Below are 26232 nucleotides of genomic sequence, written 5' to 3'. Positions count from 1 at the left end.
TTTTCTTTAAAGAGTCGGACGCAAAGGATTTACTTCAGACACCCAACAAGGCCCAAATCCCAGTCATTCGCATGAAGAAGAGACCGAGATATCAGGGATGTAGGTCGGGGTGCCTTGTAAGGATCCGACGGCATGTGTGTAATCCCTCTCTACCATCAGTCCCATTTAGCCAACGTGAAATCATTGGATAACAAATTGGATGTGCTCCGATCAATTTTTTTTTTTAATGGTACCCGCAAAACACGAGTCTCAACATCAACAGTGAAGAGGTGACACTGGGATGCTGGCCTTCTAGGCAGGATTCCTCTGTCCAGTGTCTGTGTTCTTTTCCACATCTTAATATTTTATTTTTATTGGCCAGTCTGAGATATGGCTTTTCCTTCGCAACTCTGCCTAGAAGGCCAACATCTTGGAGTCACCTCTTCACTGTTGACGTTGAGACTCGTGTTTTGCGGGTACTATTTAATGAAGCTGCCAGTTGAGGTCTTGTGAGGCGTCTGTTTCTCAAACTAGACACTCTAATGTACTTGTCCTCTTCCTCAGTTGTGCAAGGGGGCCTCCCTCTCCTCTTTCTATTCTGGTTAGGGCCAGTTTGTGCTGTTCTGTGAAGGGAGTAGTACACAGCATTGTACGAGATCTTCAGTTTCTTATTAATTTCTCACATGGAATAGCCATCATTTCTGAGAACAAGAATAGACTGACTAGTTTGTAAGGAAAGTTATTTGTTTCTGGCCATTTTGAGCCTGTAATCGAACCCACAAATGCTGACGCTCCAGATACTCAACTAGTCTAAAGAAGGCCAGTTTTATTGCTTCTTTAATCAGAACAACAGTTTTCAGCTGTGCTAACATACATACAAAAGGATTTTGTAATGATCAATTTGCCTTTTTAAAATGATAAACTTGGGTTAGCTAACACAACTTGCCATTGGAACACAGGAGTGATGGTTGCTGATAATGGGTCTCTGTACGCCTATGTAGATATTCCATAAAGAATCTGCCGTTTCCAGCTACAATAGTCATTTACAACATTAACAATGTTGACACTGTATTTCTGATTAATTTGATGTTATTTTAATGGACAAAAAAAAGAGGTTTTCTTTCAAAAACAAGGAAATGTATAAGTGACCCCAAACTTGTGAACAGTAGTGTGTGTGTGTATCATATTTGTGTGTGTGTGTGTATGTATGTATGTATGTATGTATGTATGTATGTATGTATGTATGTATGTATGTATGTATGTATGTATGTATGTATGTATGTATGTATGTATGTATGTATATATGTATATATGTATATATATATATATACATATACATACATACACACATACACACATACACACATACATATATATATACACATATATATATATATATATACATATATATATACATACATATATATATACATACATACATACATATACACATACATACATATATATATATATACACATACATACATATACACATATACACACACACACATACAGTTGAAGTCGGAAGTTTACATACACCTTAGCCAAATACATTTAAACTCAGTTTTTCACAATTCCTGAGTTTTAAAACTTCCCTGTCTTAGATCAGTTAGGATCACCACTTTTATTTTAAGAATGTGAAATGTCAGAATAATAGTAGAGTGATTTATTTCAGCTTTCATTTCTTTCATCACATTCCCAGTGGTTCAGAAGTTTACATACACTCAGTTAGTATTTGTTAGCATTGCCTTTTAAGTTGTTTAACTTGGGTCAAATGTTTTGGGTAGCCTTCCACAAGCTTCCCACAATAAGTTGGGTGAATTTTGGCCCATTCCTCCTGACAGAGCTGGTGTAACTGAGTCAGGTTTGTAGGCCTCCTTGCTCACACACGCTTTTTCATTTCTGTCCACAAATGTTCTATAGGATCGAGGTCAGAGCTTTGTGATGGCCACTACAATACCTTGACTTTGTCCTTAAGCCATTTTGCCACAACTTTGGAAGTATGCTTGGGGTCATTGTCCATTTGGAAGAACCATTTGCAACAAAGCTTTAACTTCCTGGCTGATGTCTTGAGATGTTTCTGGCTGGGCTCCCTGTCTGTGCCATTAAACCCCTACAACTCATCCAGAACGCCGCAGCCCGTCTGGTGTTCAACCTTCCCAAGTTCTCTCACGTCACCCCGCTCCTCCGCTCTCTCCACTGGCTTCCAGTTGTAGCGGATGCGAGCTTCAAGACCATGGTGCTTGCCTACGGAGCTGTGAGGGGAACGGCACCGCAGTACCTCCAGGCTCTGATCAGGCCCTACACCCAAACAAGGGCACTGCGTTCATCCACCTCTGGCCTGCTCGCCTCCCTACCACTGAGGAAGTACAGTTCCCACTCAGCCCAGTCAAAACTGTTCGCTGCTCTGGCCCCCCAATGGTGGAACAAACTCCCTCACGACGCCAGGACAGCGGAGTCAATCACCACCTTCCGGAGACACCTGAAACCCCACCTCTTCAAGGAATACCTGGGATAGGATAAGTAATCCTTCTCACCCCCCCTTAAATGATTTAGATGCACTATTGTAAAGTGGCTGTTCCACTGGATGTCAGAAGTTGAATTCACCAATTTGTAAGTCGCTCTGGATAAGAGCGTCTGCTAAATGACTTAAATGTAAATGTTTCTTCAATATATCCACATAATTTTCGACCTCTAATGCCTCATTATGCCATCTATTTTGTGAAGTGCGCCAGTCCCTCCTGCAACAAAACAACCCCCACAACATGATGCTGCCACCCCTGTGCTTCACGGTTGGGATGGTGTTCTTCGGGTTGCAAGCCTCCCACTTTTTCATCCAAACATAACAATAACAGTTCGATTTTTGTTTCATCACACCAAAGGGCATTTCTCCAGAAAGTACGTTCTTTGTCCCCATATGCAGCTGCAAACCGTAGTCTGGCTTTTTTTATGGTGGTTTTGGAGCAGTGGCTTCTTCCTTGCTGAGCGGTCTTTCAGGTTATGTCGATATAGGACTTGTTTAACTGTGGATATAGATACTTTTGTACCTGTATCCTCCAGCATCTTCACAAGGTCCTTTGCGGTTGTTCTGGGATTGATTTGAACTTTTCGCACCAAAGTACGTTCATCTCTAGGAGACAGAACGCATCTCCTTCCTGAGTGGTATGACGGCTGCATGGTCCCATGGTGTTTATACGTGCATACTATTGTTTGAACAGAGGAACGTGGTACCTTCAGGAATTTGGAAATTGTTCCTAAGGATGAACCAGATTTATGGAGGTCGACAATTGTTTTTCTGAAGTCTTGGCTGATTTCTTTTGACTTTCCCATGATGTCAAGCAAAGAATCTGTTTTTGAAGGTAGGCCTTGAAATACATCCACAGGTACAACTCCAATTAACTCAAATGATGTCAATTAGCCTAACAGAAGCTTCTAAAGCCATGACATCATTATCTGAATTGTCCAAGCTGTTCAAAGGCACAGTCAACTTAGTGTATGTAAACTTCTGACCCACTGGAATTGTGATACAGTGAATTATACGTGAAATAACCTGTCTGTTAACAATCGTTGGAAAAATGACTTGCCAAAACTATAGTGTATGTAAATTCAGGAACATTCACTGCCTTCTTGGTAAGCAACTCCAGTGTAGATTTGTCCTTGTGTTTAAAGTTATTGTCCTGCTGAAAGGTGAATTCATCTACCAGTGTCTGGTTGAAAGCAGACTTAACCAGGGTTTCCTCTGATTTTGCCTGTGCTTCTGTTTTTGTTTTTTTATCTTGAAAAACTCCCCAGTAATGATTACAACCATATCCATAACATGGTGCAGCCACCACTATGCTTGTAAATATGGAGTGGTACTCCGTAATGTGTTGTATTCAATTTGCCCCAAACATTACACTTTATATTCAGGACAAAAAATGAATTGCTTTGCCACATTTTTTGCAGTATTACTTTTTTTGGTAAGATTATTATATATTTTTTTTGCAATACAAAGCATACACATACAAACAACAACATACAGCACACAAACATCCACAACATAACCCCTGCCCAGAATCACCTGCTCACACCACCGTCTCCAGCGCCAGTATCACTCTGTCACATGACCTCAAACCGCACCATTTTGTTTCTGTCTGTATCACCTTCAACATTTAGATAATAAAGCATTTGACCTTTCCATTGTGTTAATGATGGCGAATTTGTTGATGTCCATTTTTTTAGGTACACGTTTTTTCAAGATTGAAGAGAAAAGTATTGTCCAAACCCATAGGGTATCTCACTGCACCCTCATGTGCCATGTCTTGAAATATGCAGAAAGACGTATTAGAAGTACATTTACATTGTAATACTTCTGACAGCCAATTTTGTAACTCCGCCCTTAATTGTATGATTTTATAGCATTCCAAGAAGCCATGGGTTATCAGTGTTGCCATGTTCTCGGTTTTCCAGCCAAATTGGGCTACTTCGAAAACGATGTCCTGGGTGTTGGGTTTTTGGGCTACTTCTAAATTGCACCATTGCCACCAATGTATTACTTTTAGAAATATATATATTTCACGGTGACCTGCTGCTGCTGACTGTCAGGCTGTGAGTGAGTTAGTGAGAGGAGGAGGGCCGGCGCGGTGTGTGTGCTTTGACAGAGTGCTGCAGCTGAGTCACGGAGACAGAGCAGCAAGCTCACACGTCGTGACAACTTTTTTTTACCAGTTGCAGGTAAGCTATTTAGATTGGTAATTATGGAGACACCCTTTTTCCATAAAACATATGATCAAATCAAATTTATTTATATAGCCCTTTGTAAATCTGCTGATATCTCAAAGTGCTGTACAGAAACCCAGCCTAAAACCCCAAACGGCAAGCAATGCAGGTGTAGAAGCACGGTGGCTAGGAAAAACTCCCTAGAAAGGCCAAAACCTAGGAAGAAACCTAGAGAGGAACCAGGCTATGTGGGGTGGCCAGTCCTCTTCTGGCTGTGCCGGGTGGAGATTATAACAGAACATGGCCAAGATGTTCAAATGTTCATAAATGACCAGCATGGTCGAATAATAATAAGGCAGAACAGTTGAAACTGGAGCAGCAGCACGGTCAGGTGGACTGGGGACAGCAAGGAGTCATCATGTCAAGTCGTCCTGGGGCATGGTCCTAGGGCTCAGGGCTCATTACCTCGGTAGAACTTATGTAACGGCGACAAAGAATTGGAAAACGATTTAGGCGCACAAGCTCTTTAGATCAGTTCGCTCAGAGGTGGTTTAAAATAAGCTGCTTTCTAATGTCTACTTTTCTTATGGATAACCGTATCAAGCGAGCGGTTTTACTCATGCTCATTTCTAGGGTTTGGAGCGCTGCGCCAGTGGACATTTGAGATGGATGTTGTTCAACTCCACCACCTGCTTGTGTTGTGGGAAAAAGTGGACAATGAAAATGACATTAAATGTTTCGAGGCTAAATTTGCATATTGGCCATTAAGTAGGCTATTAATGTATATTCCATTATAGGCTACTGTAGCCTACCATTTGATGCAATATGTTGAAATGACGATATTACTGGAGTCATTGCAAATAAATTTTGTGGCACTTGTGTAGCCTACCTGGAGCCGGTAAACGGATTAAACAGCCTATAACTCAGTTTGTTGTTGAAGCCTTGTGTTATTATGTAATTATTAATAGCCTTGTTTAGTTCATTTAAATTGGAAGTTATCAATTGTGATCACTGTCACAGCTCATTCTCCACATTTCTTAATGTCAGTTTCATTGTGGACTTTTCCCTGAAATTAGATGTTGGCCTATCTGGCTGTAGGCTACTTGCATCTAGCTAAGCAAACCATGGCAAAATAGGATTACAATTATAAACCCGGATTCTAGTCCGTAGCCTATGCCAGTCGACAATTTCGCAAACAGGCCATTTATAACGGTTTTTAGTGTTAACATTTGACGTCTTAACATCCGTCACATGAGAACGGCACAATTGCCAGAAAATAGCCTAACATTTAAGTTTGTCAAAGTGTTTCTTGCACAGAAATTGAGATCCTCTGTCCAATTTACATCAATCAGACTCCTCTGTCATATTTATCTATACATGGGTAAACAGGATTTATTAACAATTATAAACTGGGTGGTTTGAGCCCTGAATGCTGATTGTTTGAAAGCCATGGTATATCAGACATGTACCAAAATGAAAAAAACGTACTATTGACTGTTCTAATTAAGTTGGTAACCAGTTTATAATAGCAATAAGGCAACTCGGATTTGTGGTATATGGCCAATATACAGTACCACGGCTAAGGGCTATGTCCTTAGAACAGCCCTAACTGTGCTATATTGGCCATAGACCACACCTCCTCAGGCCTTATTGCTTACTCATAGCAGTCAAAGAAGTTAAATCGTTGATATTCCTTCTTAATTCACTTGATAACGTTACGGGATAAAGGATTTATTGGATAAATGTGTCAAGTCCTTTTTTTTTTCTAAGAGATTGTCAGTTGGATAGGCTCTAAGCAAGGTGTTTGTACATCTTACCTATCACATGAACATCATTTTCTGACTTGAAAGGTTCCCTCAAGATGATTCTGTTGTCCAAAAGATTTCAAATAGAAATTTCTTGATATTAAACTTTGAGGTTGCATGTACTTGAAAATATCTACATTGGTCAGCCCACAATTGCTTTTCAATTCTGTCATGGAAATACAATTATTTCCTATTACCAATTAATTGACGGTTTCTATGTCTAGTTTTCCATGTAGACCAATTTATCTGTTAACTCTGAAAAGCTATCCAAATATTGTTCCATAGGGTTCTTGTTTTTTTTTTTTTTAGGGACTGATATTGGTTCTTGTAGAATACGTTAAATTTTCTTCCATATGGTTATGATGTTTTTAACTGTGAATTTGTTCTTAGCTTTGTCCTTAAAATTAGACACGTAAAAAATATTCTGAGGATGAGCATGCTCATCTTCAATATGTACCCATTGTTCCTCTTCAGTGTATTTAACTATATGTTGCAAGTAAAATCCCTAGGTGGGAGAAGTTGATACAATTCCAAGTCTGGAAGGTTAAAACCAGACTCAGGAACAGGTCTTGTATTTTTATTCTATGACATTTATTTGTCCATTTAAAGTCTGTTATGACTAAGTATACTTTTTAAAAGAATGTCTTCGGGGGGGTAATTGGTAGTGCCTTGTTGCAAACCGGATGAATGTTTTGGAATATTTTTGTTCTGTACAGGGTTCCTTCTTTTCACTCTGTCAGTTAGGTTAGTATTGTGGAGTAACTACAATGTGGATCCACCCTCAGTTTTCTCCTATCACAGCCATTCAACTCTGAACTGTTTTAAAGTCACCATTGACCTCATGGTGAAATCCCTGAGTGGTTTCCTCTCCGTCAACTAAGTTGATACACTATCCAGAGTGTAATTCATAACTTCACCATGCTTAAAGGGATATTCAACGTTTTGTTTTTTTTCCCTTCAGTTTTACCCATCTACCCAAGGCATTGGAAAACCTCCCTGGTCTTTGTGGTTGAATCTGTGTTTGAAATTCACTGCACGACTGAGGGACCTAACAAATAATTGTATGTGCGGGGTACAGAGATGAGGTAGTCATTCAAAAATCATGTTAACACGAGTATTACACACACAGTGAGTTCATGCAACTTATTACGTGACTTGTTAAGAACATACTTACTCCTGAACTTATTTAGACTTGTCATAACAACGGGGTTGACTACTTATCGACTCTATGCATTTCAGCTTTTCATTTTTAATGAATTTAGAAAAAATATAATTCCACTTTGACATTATGGGCTTATTTAGTTCAATTAAAATTCAGGCTGTAACACGACAAAATGTGGAAAAAGTCAAGGGGTGTGAATACTTTCTGAAGGTACTGGAGCACTAAAGGAATTGAGTTTTGCACCCCTGGATTATATACATGGACTTGGTATTTTAGTGGCGTTATGTAAATGATCCCCCGCCCCAAGGTCACTGACATCTGAGGCATTGTCTCTCTATGTCTGATTAGCTGCCGGGTTCAGCTTGGTTGTAGGAGCGTGCCCTCTTTGGATCTTTGACGAGCGCTAAGCTATTTATAATACCCATGTATTATATGATGAACCCATTAGGCAAATTCTTAGGATCCTGGCTTTTGCGGATGGTGTGAGATGGGTAGGAATCTTGGCTTTCTATGTCCCAGTCTTGGTGTCCAAGTGGTTCTTTATCTAAGCCAAAGGAAGTAACTGATTGTTCATATCTGACAATCTGTCTGAGTTCCAAATTGCACCCTTTTACCAAGCCCGTGACCTTTGACTAGAGTCCTTTGAGCCCTGAACAAAATGAGTGGAGTAAATAGGGAATAGGGTGCCACCCTGATCAGTGCTCTGACTTTGACCTCCTGTTGTTGAGTCGAGTATGGTCACTTGTTGATGAATAATTTCGCTCAAATGGTTTTGGTTCGCTTGAAATGGTTCAATGAATATCTTGTCCTACCTCCACTCCATTGGCTTTCTGTCTCTGTTCAGGTGGCCATCAAAATAGTGGATAAGACCCAGCTGGACGATGAAAACCTGAAGAAGATCTTCAGGGAGGTGCAGATCATGAAGATGCTGAGGCACCCCCACATCATTCGTCTCTACCAGGTCAGTAGATCCACAGCTCCGGGGTGGAGTTTGCAGATCAAGGGTCAGCATCCCCCAACCACAACCTTTACCATTTTGTATGGACAAAGCAAATCTGACCCAAGATCAGTGTCTATCACCGGATCCACACCGCTGATACCTTGTGTTTAGTATTGTTGACTGCAGCGATTATATTGTCAATGCAAATGTCTGTCCGTGTCGTCAGGTGATGGAGAATGAGAAGATGATCTACCTAGTAACAGAGTATGCCAGTGGTGGGGAGATTTTCGGTAAGTTTCTGTCTCTTTTGTAGTGAGCTAGTGTCTTTTTTTGTATGCTCACTTTGTCACATTTGACCTCTCCTCCTGCGTCCAATTGTATGGCTTTGCTACCTATGTCAATGGCTCTGACTAGTGACTATCTGTTTCTCTGTGATCCTGGGTTTGACGTCGTCATTGTGTCAGTGTTGATTTATGATGTGAAGTGGTGGAGCTCGGGAAAGGCAAAGCAAACCTCCTCCTTTCAAAGGTAAATGAACTGAATTCGAACTTTGACCTCTGACCTGTCTGTGTTCAGACCACCTGGTGGCCCACGGCAGGATGGCGGAGAAGGACGCGCGGCGGAAGTTCAAGCAGATCGTGGCGGCCGTCCACTTCTGCCACTGCCGCAACATCGTCCACCGAGACCTGAAGGCCGAAAACCTGCTCCTGGACCACAACCTCAACATCAAGATTGCAGGTATAGTACAGTGTGTGTGTGTTCGAGTGTGTGTATTTTTTCCACTGGATTTTTAGGAGTGACCAGGTTGATTTTCCCTGACCCCCCCCCCCTTCTGTACTTCCCTGCTCCTCCTCTGTCCGTGGTAGATTTTGGCTTCAGTAACCTGTTCTCCCGAGGCCAGCTGCTAAAGACCTGGTGTGGAAGTCCTCCCTATGCAGCCCCAGAGCTCTTCGAAGGGAAGGAGTACGACGGACCCAAAGTGGATATCTGGGTCAGTAACCTAGTCTTAGCAATCCTAGTTCCTATAAGGAACAACCACAGCTGCCCCTCATAGCATATCGTGGACCATGGCTACGTCCCAATTCTCCACCCTTTTCTTACCGTGTGCATTTGTCTTGCACACTTCCCGCATGGATTTAACAGTGGTGGACTGCCCCTCCAGCCAAATACTTACACCCCAATCCAGTGCTTTCAAATCAATGACAGTGGAGTGTGCACGCGCCCACTTTTGAGAAAGGGTGGAGAATCTCACCTATGAGGATTACTTCTCATCCTTCTTTTCCCCCCTTTCTTTCACTCTCCCTCTTATCTCTCTCTGTGTAGAGTTTGGGTGTGGTGCTGTATGTTCTGGTGTGTGGAGCCTTGCCTTTTGACGGCAGCACCCTTCAGAACCTGAGGGCCCGGGTGCTGAGTGGGAAGTTCCGCATCCCCTTCTTCATGTCCACAGGTGAGACCTGATGCCAGTACTAATACCTTGTAAGGTGAAACAATGGTGTCTTCTACAGGGTCTGACTGGCTGCTATGAAGTGTGTCACTAGCATCAGTGTTGCTTCTGCCCTTGTGTTTTGTCTGACAGACTGTGAGTACCTGATCCGACACATGCTGGTGCTGGAGCCCAGTAGACGGCTCTCCATGGAGCAGATCTGTAAGAACAAGTGGATGAAGCAGGGAGACCCCGACCCAGAGTTTGAGAGGGTGAGTTCCCAAACTCTTGGTCCATCGAGCTGCTTTTGGATGATCTGGCAAGACATCTCTGGTCTCCATGAAGAATGGACCCAGCGTTTTAATGGATTTTCTCTCCCTGTCTCTCTCACTCGTTCTCTCTTTCTCTCTCAGTTGATCGTGGAATGTGAGCAGGTGAAGTCTGAGCGGGAGACAGAGCTCATTAACGAGCAGGTGCTGATGGCCATGTCTGAGATGGGACTGGACCGCGAGCGCACGCTCCAGGTGGGACCAACACACATTAGACACATTGTTACAGTGGACAAACGCTGTAGTGCATATGAAATGCCATTGGCTTACCTCTGCCTTGGCTTGTTTCACCCCGTCTCTCCAGTCTCTGCACACTGATGCGTACGATCACTACAGCGCCATCTACAGCCTGCTCTCTGACCGCCTGAAGAAACACAAGACCCTGCGCATGGCCCCGCCAACGCCCCGCCCCATTGTCTACCCTCTCAACGCTGTACAGGTAACCTTTGCCCCTCAGATCTACAGCTTCTAAGGAATCTGATTGGTTACTAAGATTATATGAAACAGATACCATATCATGTTAAATTAGGTTTCCTTTGGGGGGGGTTAGAAATATGTCATGTGTGGAGCAAACTGGCCTAATATATAGTTTACTTTAACCATTTATTTATTTTGTATTTTTATTATTTCCCTTCTCCACTTTCCATCGGCTCACTCTCGCTCCTTGCTCCAGTATCCTCTGCCAGTCACTACTTTACCTCAGATGCCAACATACGTCAGTGAATGAGGAAGCCTCCAAGAGAGGAATTGCAATGTCTCATTGCAGCCAAGGACCCATCACTGACATTATATAGCGATGTTTTAACTAAGTTGGATTGTTGTCTTTGATGATGAACGAACTGAGTAGACGGCTTGAGAAGGAAAAAAATGCTGCGGTTTAATCAAATACCAACCCGGAGAGTGGGACAAGCGGCATAGCTACTCTACTACCAACAACGTTACTGGTCAAGCCCAATTGTTTAAATATTTAACTAAACCCGTGCCGTCTGAGGTGAAGAGTAGGATTGCCGATAGGGTGGCAGATATGTGTCCGCAAAAGACCTCCGGCTATTTAATCTGGTTTGGAGCAAAGGTTTCGAAATTGTTTCCCAAAGGCCAGAGCTATGAATTCATCCGACTCTGAGTAAGTAGAAGGGCTGCCTTCATTGCCAAAACCTCGTAATGTGGTTGTTAATATCAGCTGTGTGTGCAGGCAACTGTCTCGTGAGCGTTGAGCAACAGCCAAACGGAGCAGTTGCTATGGCTACTCACAAGCAGAGCGGCGCAGGGACAGACAGACAAGCAGCAAACGGGAGGAAGTTATTTCTTATTTCTGCACTTAAAAATGAGCCCGGACTGGAGTGATTTTTATCAGGACGGGACAGGAAAGTTCCGGGGTTATAGAACTGTTGCGGGATCAGAACATAGGAAAAATAATTGACAAGACTGGACAGGAATTAATTTTCACTCCTTTGTCAACCTTTAAAAGACAGAAGCGAACGTGACTACTAAGTACACTGAATTCAGAGCTCACACTTGTTTAACCTATGTGAGAGATTAGTGACTTTTTGTGTTTAGTAATTTAGTGTTTTAGTGATTAGTACGTTACTGTCACTCCCAAGATTTTGAGGGTATTTTTTTATATTTGCAGTCAATAATTCTTGATTTTGCCGTTGGAGATCCTGACATTTTGCATGGCAATATGCAATGATTTTGTCCAATTTAGAGCGAAAATGCACTGACAATGGGATTTTATTTGTTGTTGACGCATTGCTTGATTGAACCATATTATGGGGCGGCAGTGTAGCCTAGTGGTTAGAGCATTGGACTAGTAACCGAAAGGTTGCAAGTTCAAATCCCTGAGCTGACAAGGTACAAAATCTGTCGTTCTGCCCCTGAACAGGCAGTTAACCCACTGTTCCTAGGCCGTCATTGAAAATAAGAATTTGTTCTTAACTGACTTGCCTAGTAAAATAAAGCTTAAAAAAAAAAAAAAAAAAATGTGGTGATTGGTTGAAAATGCAAGGCCTCTTTTTGTACTATGGTGGTCAGTTTTATGCTAAAATATTGTGATGATTTGACTGTTTTATGTGGAAATAGTGCAGTGATTGGTCAAATTTTCATGCCCTCGCATAATATGCAGGCAATTGTTGAATAAAAAAAATATATAAAAATGGAATCCTGGAGGGACTAACTTTAGTACTTTAGTGGTCCTCTGTAGCTCAGTTGGTAGAGCATGACACTTGAAATGCCAGGATAGTGGATTCAATTCCTGGGTCCACCCCTATATAAAATGTATGAAAGCATGGAAGTGCCTTCAGAAAGTATTCACACCCCTTGACTTCTTCCACATTTTACTGTGTTACAAAGTGGGATTAAAATTGATTTAATTTACATCATTTTTTTGTCAACAATTTACACACAATACTCGGTCAAAGTGGAAGGAAATGATAAAATGTGTAAAAAAAATAAGAAAAACATAAGAAAATGCTAATATATCTTGATTAGATATGCACTCAAGTTAGAATCACATTTAGCAGCAATTACAGCTGTGAGTCTTTCTGGGAAAGTCACTAAGAGCTTTCCACACCTGGATAGTGTATATTGCTGAATATTTTATTTTATTTTTTATTAATATATTTTTTTAAATTCTTCAAGCTGTTGATCATTGCTAGACAACCATTTTCAGGTATTGCCATAACTTAAATCTGCTTGAAATCTAACTGTAACTCGGCCACATTCACTGTCTTCTTGGTAAAAAAAACTCCAGTGTATATTTGGCTTTGTGTTTTAGGTTATCGTGCTGCTGAAAGGCAAATTCATCTCAGTGTCTGGTGGAAAGCAGACAACCAGTTTGTCCTCTAGGATTTTGCCTGTGCTTAGTTCCATTCGGTTTCTTTTTTATCCTGAAAAACTCCCCAGTCCTTAACGATTACAAGCATATCTACAATATGATGCAGCCACCACTATGCCAGAAAATATGTGGAGTGGTACTCACTAATATGTTTGGGGCAAATCCAATACAACACTTTGTATTCAGGACAAAAAGTGAATTGCTTTGCCACATTTTTTGCAGTATTACTTTTCGAACTTGCAACCTTTCGGTTACTAGTCCAACACTCTAACCACTAGGCTACCCTGCCGCCCCATTGATATCCAATGTCTGCCAATAAGTGCCCTTTGCATATCATTGGAAAACCACCCTGGTCTTTGTGGATGAATCTGTGTTTGACATTCACTGGTCGACTGAGGGACCTTACAGATAATTGTATATGTGGGGTACAGAGATGAGGTATTCGTTCAAAGATAATGCTAAACACTATTATTGCACACAGATTGAGTCCTTGTGACTTGTTAAGCACATTTTTACTCCTGAACTTATTTAGGCTTGTCATAAAAAAAACGGGTTGAATACTTATTGACTCAATGCATTTCGTCTTTTCATTTCTTATTAATTTGTAAAAACGTCAAACATAATTCTACTTTGACATTATAGGGTGGGCCAGTGGCAAGAAATCTCAATAATACATTTATAGTTCAGACTGTAACACAACAAAACTATGAAAAAGTCAAGGGGTGTGAATACTTTCTGAAGGCTCTGTGTGTGGCTTTTATCCAATTGCGTCTGCCAATTGGCATATTATTGTAAAAAGGGAAGTTTTGAAAGAAGGATGCCTGTGAGTGACAATCCTCATTTCCATCTGTTATGGTGAGGTGAACTGAGTGACCCACATCCACTTAGCAGCAGGCCAAAGCAGATTGCGAGCCAATCAGTTCAATCCTTGAGTAACCTCACCTGTGTGTGTGTGTGTGTGTGTGTGTGTGTGTGTGTGTGTGTGTGTGTGTGTGTGTGTGTGTGTGTGTGTGTGTGTGCGTGTCTTTTTCCTGCAGACGGATCAGCAGGGTAATCCTGTTAGCATGAATGTCCCACACGTCCAGCTGATCAACCCAGAGAACCAGATCGTTGAGGTTAGTGAGTCCACCCACATCCATTACACAATCCTGCAATGCAGCTGGTCTAGTGACACTGACATGGTGGCCTGTTCGCTATGATCGCTTTAAGCTTAGCCTCCTAGCACACTTCTTTAAGGTTCAATGCCATTCTGGGTAACAATTAAGTACCTCACTGTAATTTGTTTTCAATTTAATATAGCCATACAAAAAAAATCAAAAATAGCTTTTTTAGCAAATAGCAATTTCTCAAGCAATAATTTTGCTTGGACTGTGGTCTGATTGGGGAGGGGAAAACTAGCTATTGGCAGAGAGGTTTGGAGCTCTTTTTCTGATTGGTCTATTAACAAATTTACCAGGCAGGCCAGGACTCTATCCCACCAAAACACACTGAAATGTCAGGCTTTTTTTCCAAACAGCTCTTACACTTAAAGGGCATTATCATAATTTCCACAATTTCACAGTATTATTCCAATCTCATAGTGTGGAAGTATATTAAACTGCACTGGGACTTTTTAATTTGGGAACATTGTATCTAGGCAGCACAGCAATTGTTTTGTAAGATCCTACACTAATATATCCCTGTGATTCATATATATCCAACTCTGAATAACCCAGACACACAGGCATACACATACCACATACACAAATGTAGAAACAAATGCATTTTTACACATACAGATATTGTTTGTCGTTTGCTGTGTAGCCGGACGGAAACATGGCCCTAGACAGTGATGACGCGGAGGAGCCGTCTCCAGAGGCCATGGCTCGCTACCTGTCCATGAGGCGTCACACTGTGGGCGTCCCAGACCCCAGGTACTGTATACACCTTGTCTGTCCGTCCATTTTGTCTGTCTCCCTGGCTGTTTGGCTGTCTCTGTCTTGCCATCTGTGTGTGCTTGCATCTCCTTACTGACGGTGTTCTTCTCTATCAGGACGGAGATGCAGGAGGATCTGCAGAAGCTGCCCCCTGGGTTCCCCCGTGTGGCCCCGCAGCCCCCCTTCCCCATGCCCCCCACCATGGGCCACATGCACACACTGATGCCCATCCAGAACCCACACCTGCAGCCCACACAGCAGCTGGAATACAAGGTGAGGGATCGGAAGGGATGTGTGTGTGTTTGGTATGACAGAGTATAGTTACATAGTTCTGACACCTCTCCCTCTCTCTGTCCCTCCAGGAGCAGTCCCTGCTGCAGCCCCCACCCTGCAGCTGCTGAATGGCATGGGACCCCTGGGCCGTAGGGCCTCGGACGGCGGGGCCAACATCCAGCTGCACGCCCAGCTACTGAAGAGGCCACGGGGACAGTCCCCTCTGGTTGCCAACCCTGTGAGTCCCTGCCTCTCCCCCCCAACCCCCAATGTGTGTTTGTGTTTAAGAGCCAGAACTTCATTCAAATATATGTGTATTTGATTATTTGTTATTTAATACTTATTTTCAATGTATAATGAAAATATAAATAAATAATATAGCCGGAATCAACTATTTACAGTACCAGTCATAAGTTTGGGACACACCTACTCATTCCAGGTTTTTTCTTTATTTTTACTATTTTCTACTTTGTAGAATAATAGTGAAGACATCAAAACTATGAAGTAACACACATGGAATCATGTAGTAACCAAAAAAGCGTTAAACAATTCAAAATATATGTTATATTTTAGATTCTTCAAAGTAGCCACCCTTTGCCTTGATGACAGCTTTGCACACTCTTGGCATTCTCTCAACCAGCCTCAATCTACCTCAATCATGAGGTAGTCACCTGTAATGCATTTCAATTAACTGTGTTAATTCATTTGTGGGTTTTCTTTCCTTCTTAATGTGTTTGAGCCAATCAATTGTGTTGTGACAAGGTAGGGGTGGTATACAGAAGATAGCCCTATTTGATAAACAGCTCAAATAAGCAAAGAGAAACGACAGTCCATCATTACTTTAAGACATGAAGGTCTGTCAATGCGGAACATTTCAAGAACTTTGAAAGTTTCTTCAAGTGCAGTCGCAAAAACCATCAAGCTCTATGATCAAACTGTCTCTCAATAGGACCGCCACAGGAATGGAAGACCCAGAGTTACCTATGCTGCAGTGGATAAGTTCATTGGATTTACCAGCCTCAGAAATTGCAGCCCAAGTAAATGCTTCACAGAGTTCAAGTAACAGACACATCTCAACAGCCAACTGTTCAAAGGAGACTGTGTGAATCAGGCCTTCATGATCGAATTACTACAAAGAAACCACTACTAAAGGACACTAATAAGAATAAGAGACTTGCTTCTGCCAAGAACCTGTGGAAATCTGTGCTTTGGCTTGATGAGTCTAAATGTGTGATTTTTGGTTACAACTGCCATGCCTTTGTGAGAAGGAGAGTAGGTGAATGGATGAACACCACATTGTTTGGTTCCCACCGTGAAGCATCGAGTAGGTGGTGTGATGGTGTTGGGGTACTTGTTGGTGACACTGTCAGTGATTTTATTTAGAATTCAAGGCACACTTAACCAGCATAGCTACCACAGAATTCTGCAACGATACGCCATCACATCTGGTTTGCGCTTAGTTGGACGATCATTTGTTTTTCATCAGGACAATGACCCAACACACCTCCAGGCTGTGTAAGTGCTATTTGACCAAGGAGAGTGATGGAGTGCTGCATCAGATGACCTGGCCTCCACAATCAATCAAATGTATTTGTAAAGCCCTTCTTACATCAGCTGATGTCACAAAGTGATGTACAGAACCCAGCCTAAAACCCCAAACAGCAAGCAATGCAGGTGTAGAAGCACGGTGGCTAGGAAAAACTACCTAGAAAGGCCGGAACCAAGGAAGAAACCTAGAGAGTCTAGTGAACAGGTCAGGGTTCCATAGCTGCAGGCAGAACAGTTAAAACTGGAGCAGCAGCACGACCAGGTGGACGGGACAGCAAGGAGTCATCATACCAGGTCGTCCTGAGGCATGGTCGTAGGGCTCAGGTCCTCAGAGAGCGAGAGAGAATTAGAGAAAGCATACTTAAATTCACACAGGACACCGGATAAGACATGAGAAATACTCCAGATATAACAAACTGACCCTAGCCCCCGAAACACAAACTATTGCAGCATATATACTGGAGGCTGAGACGGGAGTGGTCGGGAGACACTGTGGCCCCGCCTGACGATCCGCCCAAACAGGGCCAAACAGGCAGGATATAACCCCACCCACTTTGCCAAAGCACAGCCCCCATACCACTAGAGGGATATCTTCAACCACCAACTTACTATCCTGAGACAAGGCTGGGGGGGGGGGGGGGATCAGGAAGATCACGTCAGTAACTCAACCCACTCAAGTGACGCACCCCTCCTAGGGACGGCATGGAAGGGCACCAGTAAGCCAGTGACCCAGCCCCTGTAATAGGGTTTGAGGCAGAGAATCCCAGTGGAGAGAGGGGAACTGGCCAGACAGAGACACCAAGGGCGGTTCGTTGCTCCAGTGCCTTTCCATTCACCTTCACACTCCTGGGCCAGACTATACTCAATCATAGGACCTACTGAAGAGATGAGTCTTCAATAAAGACATAAGGGTTGAGACCGAGTCTGCGTCTCTCCCATGGATAGGCAGACGATTCCATCAAAATGGAGCTCTATAGGAGAAAGCCCTGCCTCCAGCTGTTTGCTTAGAAATTCTAGGGACAGTAACGAGGCCTGCGTCTTGTGACTGTAGTGTACGTGTAGGTATGTACGGCAGGACCAAATCGGAAAGATGGGTAGGAGCAAGTCCATGTAATGCTTTGTAGGTTAGCAGTAAAACCTTGAAATCAGCCCCAGCCTTATCAGGAAGCCAGTGTAGAGAGGCTCGCACTGGAATAATATTATCAAATTCTTTGGTTCTCGTCAAGATTCTTGCAGCCATGTTTATCACTAATTTAAGTTTTAGTGTTTTATTCGGGTAGCCGGAAAGTAGAGCATTGCAGTAGTCTAACCTAGAAGTGACAAAAGCACAGATACGTTTTTCTGCATTTTTGGACAAAGTTTCTGATTTTTGCAATGTTACGTAGATGGAAAAAGCTGTCCTTGAAACAGTCTTGATTTGTTCATCAGAAGAGAGATCAGGGTCCAGAGTAACACTAAGGTCCTTCACAGTTCTATTTGAGACAACTGTACAACCATCAAGATTAATTGTCAGATTCAACAAAAGATCACTTTGTTTTTTGGGACCTAGAACTAACATCTCTGTTTTGTCCAAGTTTAAAAGTAGAACATTTGCCGCCATCCACTTCCTTATGTCTGAAACACAAACTTCCAGGGAGGGCAATTTTGGGGCTTCACCATGTTTAATCAATGTACAGCTGTGTGTCATTCGTATAGCAGTGAAAGTTAATATTACGTTTCCAAATGAGATCAGCAAGAGGTAAAATATATAGTGAAAACAATAGTGGTCCTAAAACGGAGCCTTGAGGAACACCGAAATGTACAGTTGATTTGTCAGAGGACAAACCATCCACAGAGACAAACTCTCCAAAAGAGAGTTCCAATCTCTCCAAAAGAATGTTATGACCGATGGTATCAAAAGCAGCACGAAGGTCTAGGAGCACGAGGACAGATGCAGATCCTCAGTCTGAAGCCATTAAAAGGTCCTTTACCACCTTCACAAGTGCGGTCTCAGTGCCATGATGGGGTCTAGAACCAGACTGAACCGTTTTGTACACATTGTTTGTCTTCAGGAAGGCAGTGAGAATGCTGCACAACAGCCTTTTCTAACATTTTTGAGAGGAATGGGAGATTCGATATAGGCTGGTTTTTAGTTTTTTATATTTTCTGGGTCAAGGTTTGGCTTTTTCAGGGGAGGATTTATTACTGGCACGTTTTGTGAGTTTGGTACACATCCGGTGGATAGGGAGCCGTTTATTATGTTCAACATAGGAGGGCCAAGCACAGGAAGCAGCTATTTCAGTAAACTCTTAAAGACCTAGTAGTATTTTACATCAATAGCAGTCAATATTTATCGTCACCTTAATTCAGTCTCATCTGAAAGTTGTAATCTTCACAAACCCTGGCTAACAAGTTGAATCAGCAATACAAATTTTGGATTCATTATTTATTTACTAAATACCTAACTAATCACACAAAATTACACATACACATAATTAATCATAACTTGATTACAAATTACGTCATAAAGGAAAACGTCCCTAGCGGGCGGAACAGATATGACAGCTTGTTACACAAAAGAAAAGGGTCTGGATTTGAGTGAAAGAGCGGGAAGATTGAGGAACAAGGGGCGAAGTTGTGCTATCGTAAATACAGTATCTTATGCATTCTAAATTACCACCCATTTGGAAAAGAAAAATGCAATAAATATTTACTCTGAGCTGCGCTTCGGTAGGTTGGTGGTAGATGGAAGACCGTGTTGCCCAACCGAGTCCTTTGTCCTTTGAAGAATGTCTCTGCTGGTTAATTGGATACGTTGTAGTAACGTCGTTGTGTGGTTGACAAGATACTCTCTGTTCCTTCCTAACCTGTGTTTGCAGCTGCTGTTGCTAACTCTACGGCTAGGAGGTATCACTTCTGTAGTGAATACGAGTTCAAAGTTCATACCATTCGCAACCAAAGCTCACGCTGATGTTGGCTTTGTTCTGTAGTTATTATCTGAACCATTCTGACATCGGACCGTCGTCCTCACATCCTCGGAACAGGAAGTTATATTGTCGTCAAGGCTTTATATAGGAGGGGAGAGGAGGGCGTGTTTGAAATGTTTTATAGCCCATGTCCCTTCACAGGGGCGGGCCACTGATTGAGCAGAGCCCTTACCAAATCTCACATTTTAGAAGCTAAAATCACATTTCATCCCATCACGAATAATTTCATATTCAAACATTTAAATTGAACAACAATTCCATGTGAATCCGATAACTCTGATGTGTAGACTTTCCACTGTAGAGTTTGTCATCTTATCATTGACGAGAATGTCTCAGATGACAACTGAACTTACATCATATTCATTAAGTACCACCGCATATGTTTAATTGGTCGGATTACCAGAATATAGTTTATTTCCCCCCACCTTCTGATCTTCCCAGTATCTCTATGTTAACCAAGGTGTTTGCAAATGTAACATCAGTAGGGTAGAGAGAGGAAAAAGGGGGGAAGAGGTATTTATGACTGTCATAAACCTACCCCCCAGGCCAACGTCATGACAGCAGTGAGTAGGTCCGGAGACATGTTGGACAAAACCCACTGAGTCGATGATGGCTCCGAAAGCCTTTTGGAGTGGCTCTGTGGACTTTTCCATGTGAATATTAAAGTCTTTTTTTTCATGTTATTTTTATTTTTACCCCGTTTTCTCCCCAATTGTTTAGTAGCTACTATCTTGTCTCATCGCTACAACTCCCATACGGGCTTGGGAGAGACGAAGGTTGAAAGTCATGCATCCTACGATACACAACCCAACCAAGCCGCACTGCTTCTTAACACAGCGCGCATCCAACCCGGAAGCCAGTTGCACCAATGTGTCGGAGGAAACACCGTGCACCTGGCAACCTTGGCTAGCGCGCACTACGTCCGGCCCGCCACAGGAGTCGCTGGTGCGCGATGAGACAAGGATATCCCTACCGGCCAACCCCTAATTAACCCGGAAGACGCAAGGCCAATTGTGCGTCGCCCCACGGACCTCCCGGTGGCGGCCGGTTACGACAGAGCCTGGGCGCGAACCCAGAGTCTCTGGTGGCACAGCTGGCGCTGCAGCACAGCACCCTTATCCACTGTGCCACCCGGAAGGCCCCTTGAATATTAGTCACCAAAAAATGTGAATATTATCTGCCATGACTACAAGATCCGGTAGGAATTCAGGGAACTCGGTGAGGAACGCTGTATACGGCCCAGGAGGCCTGTAAACAGTAGCTATAAAAAGTGATTGATTAGGCTGCATAGATTTCATGACTAGAAGCTCAAAAGACGAAAACAGTCCGTTTTTTTATAAATTGAAATTTGCTATCGTAAATGTTATCAACACCTCTGCCTTTGCGGGATGCACGGGCGATATGGTCACTAGTGTAACCAGGAGGAGAGGCCTCATTTAACACAGTAAATTGATCAGGCTTAAACCATGTTTCAGTCAGGCCAGTCACATCAAGATCATGATCCGTGATTAGTTAATTGACTATAACTGCCTTGGATGTGAGGGATCTAACATTAAGTAGCCCTATTTTGAGACGTGATGTATCACATTCTCTTTCAATAATGACAGGAATGGAGGAGGTATTTTTTCCAGTGAGATTGCTAAAGCGAACATTGCTATGTTTAGTTTTGCCCAACCTAGATTGAGGCACAGAGACAGTCTCAATGGGGATAGCTGAGCTGACTACACTGACTGCTAGTGGCAGACTCCACTAAGCTGGCAGGCTGGCTAGCAGCCTGCTGCCTGGCCTGCACCTTATCTCATTGTGGAGCTAGTGGAGTTAGAGCCCTGTCTACATTCGTAGATAAGATGAGAGCACCCCTTCAGCTAGGGTGAAGTCCGTCACTCCTCACCAGGCCAGGCTTGGTCCCGTTTGTGGGTGAGTCCCAGAAAGAGGGCCAATTATCTACAAATTCTATCTTTTGGTTGGGGCAGAAAACTGTTTTCAACCAGCGATTGAGTTGAGACTCCGCTGTAGAGCTCATCCCTCCCCCTAACTGGGAGGGGGCCAGAGACAATTAAAATCACCTGACCTCACCCCAATATAGATGGTTTGGGATGAGTTGGACCGCAGAGTGAATGAAAAGCAGCCAACAGGTGTTCAGCATATGTGGGAACCCCTTCAAGACTGTTGGAAAATCATTCCAGGTGGAGCTGTTTGAGAGAATGCCATGATTGTGCAAAGCTGTCATCAATGCAAAGGGTGGCTAATTTGAAGAAATGTAAAATATATTTTGATTTGTTTAACACTTTTTTGGTTACTACATGATTCTGTATGTGTTATTTAATCGTTTTGATGTCTTCACTATTATCCTACAATGTAGAAAATAGTAAAAAATAAAGAAAAACCCTTGAATGACTAGGTGTGTCCAAACGTTTGGCTGGTACTGTACATTGGAAGTTTTTGACATATTTTCAAATGTCCTATTATTTACAAATCCATTATTTCAAATACTTGGTTCAAATGCATGGGAGTATTTATTTGTATTTACACTGTGTATTTGAGTATTTTAAATACATGCCAGTACTTTCCCAGTGTATTTCCAAATACATTCCAATATTCAACTACTTGTTTTTTTTTAAATTAAAAATATTAAAATATGTTCTTCCAAATGTCTTTGAAGTTAATTGAAATACCCCAAATTTGAACGCAGGTATGTCAAGAGGCATAGTTTCTTTTAGTCCAGTCTACGATGCCATGTTCTGTCAGTGCCAATGTACCTACTCTGTCTACTGAGTTGACAGTGGTTTTATACATCACCCACCTGTTTTCAGAGTTTCGCTGTCCAACATTTTTTTTCCTCATCATGTTCTCTCCATTTCCTCCCGTTCACGCTGTCCCTCCCTCTCGCAGCACCCAATCCCGGCTGTGGCTCCGGTGGATGAGGAGGGTTCTGACGGGGAACCCGACCAGGAGGCGGTGCAGAGGTGAGCCTGGGAGGGGCACAGGGGCCGAGGGGCTTTGAGACGTGACTGTAGAAGGGCTAGTGTTCCTGGGTTACTGGGAGTCGAGGTGCAAGTAGGCTGCAGCACTGCTTTCTGCCACCGGGGGACTGGGCCACTGTTGTTCCGGTGTCCCCCCCCCCTCTCCATCACGCAACTGGCTTTCATTAGGCAATCAATCAACTCTTCTCCAACTTCTACCAAATCTACCTCCTCTAAATATCCTCTTAAAATATGTCTATCTCTCTCATTTCAAATTATGCCGCCAAATTATCTCGCCACGGCTTTGCTTACACTAAGCTTGCTCAAACAATCCAATCCTCAAATTGGAACGGGGGTTGTGGGAGTTATCTGATATGTGATTCGTCCTGCCTGAAGGAAGGGGAGGGTGGTTTTGCCCCTTCCCCACGCAAGGGCCAATGAGGACAGAAAGCTGACCAGTGCTGCTTCCTGTCTCCCTCCCCGCGGCCCAGGTACTTGGCGAACCGCTCCAAGCGCCACACGACGCACGCGCTCATGAGCACAGCGCACGGCGCTGAGCCACTGGCAGACTCGCAGAGGCCCCAGGGCTCCCGGCAGAGGGGGTGGGTCCCGGAGCAGCACTGCCGGTGAGGGTCCCCACACTGAGGCTGACAGACACACCCCAGGCCCCAGCACACAGGGACAGTAATAGAGATAGGGACACAAGCACTAAGATGCACAGACACACATATACTCCCTTCACTATGCATGGGCCCCATCATTCAGCGAGGCAGGGATAGGGGCATGGGTACTTTTAGGGACATTCACCGAGACACATATTCTCACTTTATAATGAGGCGAAAGTCCACACTGGGTGGGTTATGGATGTTCCCCAGCCAGCACACAAGAGCAGGGACACCAGTGCAGGTTACACTATGACAGTCACCAGCTTGGAGCATACGACATGAGGACTTCTAGTGATCCAGGGGTAGGCTAGGTAACAGAACAGTTCTCAGCTCTGAGATCTCCTCCTGAGCTGCAGGTCAGCCATTGGACAGTCTGTGTTGTGGAGAAGCGGCTGTCTCATTGGATGAGGTCTGTCTGTCTATGTATCAAGCGTCTCCATATGATTTCATTCATTGTGATCTAAACGGCAAAACTGATCCTAAATCAGCACTCCTACTCTGAGATGCTTGATACATACGGCCAGCCGCTGGTCTTCTGATACTGATTGAACACGTTCAACTCTGTTTCGGAGAAACATCTTTATTATTCCAAACGGTTCATTCTACAGCCAGTTTAAGTTAGCCTAGCTATTCTCTGATTTCTCTAGCTTGCTATTCTCAATATAGAAAAAAATAAGATGTTTCGGTTTTTTGACTGCAGCTGAAGGACGCTGAGATGTTACAGCCAGGTATGGGATTCTCCAAATGATCCTGTCGATCAGGTCTACGTTTGGATTGGGTATGATGACACAGTGGTGCATTCCTGCTGTGTATCCTGTGTTCACGGCTCTAGGATCAGCTCTGTGTTTACAGTGACATTCGGATACAGAGAGACCAGACTAGCTCATGTAAATTATTTTATTTTATTTTTCCATCTGTGTATGACTGTGTGTCTGTGTGCGACTTCACCTCTGTATCCATTTCTGCGACCTCACCTGCGTATCCATTTCTATCTATATCTGGCTCCTGTCTATGCATCTGGATCGGTGTGTCTGTATGTGTGCGGCTCTGCGCACCTCCCCAGGTCCAGCTACAAGGACTGTAACACCCTGCACTTGCCCATGGAGCGTTTCTCCCCCGTGAGGCGCTTCTCCGATGGGACCACCACCATCCAGGCCTTTAAGGCCCACCTGGAGAACAGCAGCCTCATCAGGCAGCTCAAACAGGTACTATACACCCCCACCTGGCTCTGTACACCCCCACCTGGTGTTGTAAACCTACACCTCGGGCTGTTATGGTGACCGTATATATTACCACGGTCAAATTCCACGTGACCGTTTAGTCAAGGTAACTAGGCTTGTTGCACAACATTTCTATAGGCCATGCGACTGTATTTTGAATTATGTTATTTCTTTCTGTATAGACAGGAATAGGCTAATTTGGCAATATATTTGTGGCAATGTAATTAAATTTACTTTAGGGAAATCTTAGCTTCCACTAGCCTTATGGAAGAACTGCCTATGCTAGCATATTATAAACGTATCCGCATGTAACCTCCATTCGCTATTCGAGTGCAGGCTACAGATGACAAGTGCAGGCTACAGATGACAAGTGCAGGCTACAGATGACAAGTGCAGGCTACAGATGACAAGTGCAGGCTACAGATGACAAGTTTTCTTTTTGTGGGCTGGCACGAAAACAGGCATGACTGATCAGTTCCCAAAGAAAATTGCATCGCGGCGCAAAGTTCTGTACCCATCCCCTTCAAGGAGAATAGATTAAAAGGGAAAGAAGTAGCCCTTGTAGTCGATAAACTGTATTGATTACCAAATGTTCCGAGACACGAAGACGGTAACTCTAAATATTACAACGTTCCCGTAGAGTCACCGCATAATAGAACACCCAATACTATCCGTGGTAGGGATTGTAATAACAAAATATATCAAATGTATAGGAAAGCAATAAAATACAACAATTGATAAAGAAATAAACCACAACTACACTATACCATTCAAGATGGTAGGGAATGTTGTAAAATGATTAGTATTCGACTTTCTATTCATAGTATTTTATAAATAGATAAGACAGCATTAGACAATGATAATTAGCTAAATAGTACATCTTCAAAAATAAGGAACTGGAAGCACAAAAGTACTCAATCAACATGGTCGAGATAAAACACAGAGGACATAGAAGGCACAGTATGTGGGTATGTGCAGGTGTATTGTGATGGAAGGGGGGGGGGGTGTTTTTGGGAAAAGTGTTAAGTGAGTGAAAAAGGAAAATGGTTGCAAATCCCATGTGTGTCTGCGAGCAGGGTTTGTGAGAGAGAGCTTTCAATCTTGTGCAGATATGGGATATACATTTTAAAACAAATGTATAAATGTAGGTTATTGATTTGTTGGCCAATCATGATGAGACGGTCCCCAACCCTATATCCTAGACACCCACCTGAGCGACCCATACACTAAGGAGGAGTCCTTATCTGTTTTAAGTGCCTACTGTAACTAGCCTATACGCAGCCAAATCAGAAAGATGAATACGGTCGGAGACCTGCTAAAGAAGCGCCGACCCTGCTCTCTGATGGGTGAGCATAATATACAAAGAATTTCTCCATCAGCAAGGACTTGACATTGGTTAATCAAATCTCCCCATATTTTGCATGCCTTCTCAAACAGCTGCAACTGTATTTGCACATCAAGTCCTTTCTTGAGTTGGGCTCGAGGATGGAGCAACTGGAACAACATCTGAGC

The 26232-nt window shown here is 43.1% G+C and overlaps 1 protein-coding gene across 1 annotated transcript in view; it reads left to right on the top strand.

Moving 5' to 3' along the window:
* Positions 1-26232, top strand: part of LOC135552697 (serine/threonine-protein kinase SIK3 homolog) — a 54885-nt gene that overhangs the window by 10348 nt on the left and 18305 nt on the right. Inside the window, 16 exon segments of the mRNA XM_064984468.1 lie at positions 8489-8605; positions 8811-8874; positions 9161-9322; positions 9451-9575; positions 9908-10031; positions 10161-10279; positions 10421-10531; positions 10641-10775; positions 14207-14284; positions 14973-15082; positions 15202-15358; positions 15448-15469; positions 15472-15596; positions 22765-22838; positions 23327-23461; positions 24564-24705. Of these exon segments, the coding sequence (XP_064840540.1) occupies positions 8489-8605; positions 8811-8874; positions 9161-9322; positions 9451-9575; positions 9908-10031; positions 10161-10279; positions 10421-10531; positions 10641-10775; positions 14207-14284; positions 14973-15082; positions 15202-15358; positions 15448-15469; positions 15472-15596; positions 22765-22838; positions 23327-23461; positions 24564-24705 (1800 nt within the window).

This window comes from Oncorhynchus masou, chromosome 13 (assembly GCF_036934945.1).
Source record: "Oncorhynchus masou masou isolate Uvic2021 chromosome 13, UVic_Omas_1.1, whole genome shotgun sequence".
In the NCBI taxonomy this organism is placed as follows: domain Eukaryota; kingdom Metazoa; phylum Chordata; class Actinopteri; order Salmoniformes; family Salmonidae; genus Oncorhynchus; species Oncorhynchus masou.
Note: the sequence above shows the minus strand (reverse complement) of the source record. Positions and strands in the feature narration are given on the sequence as shown.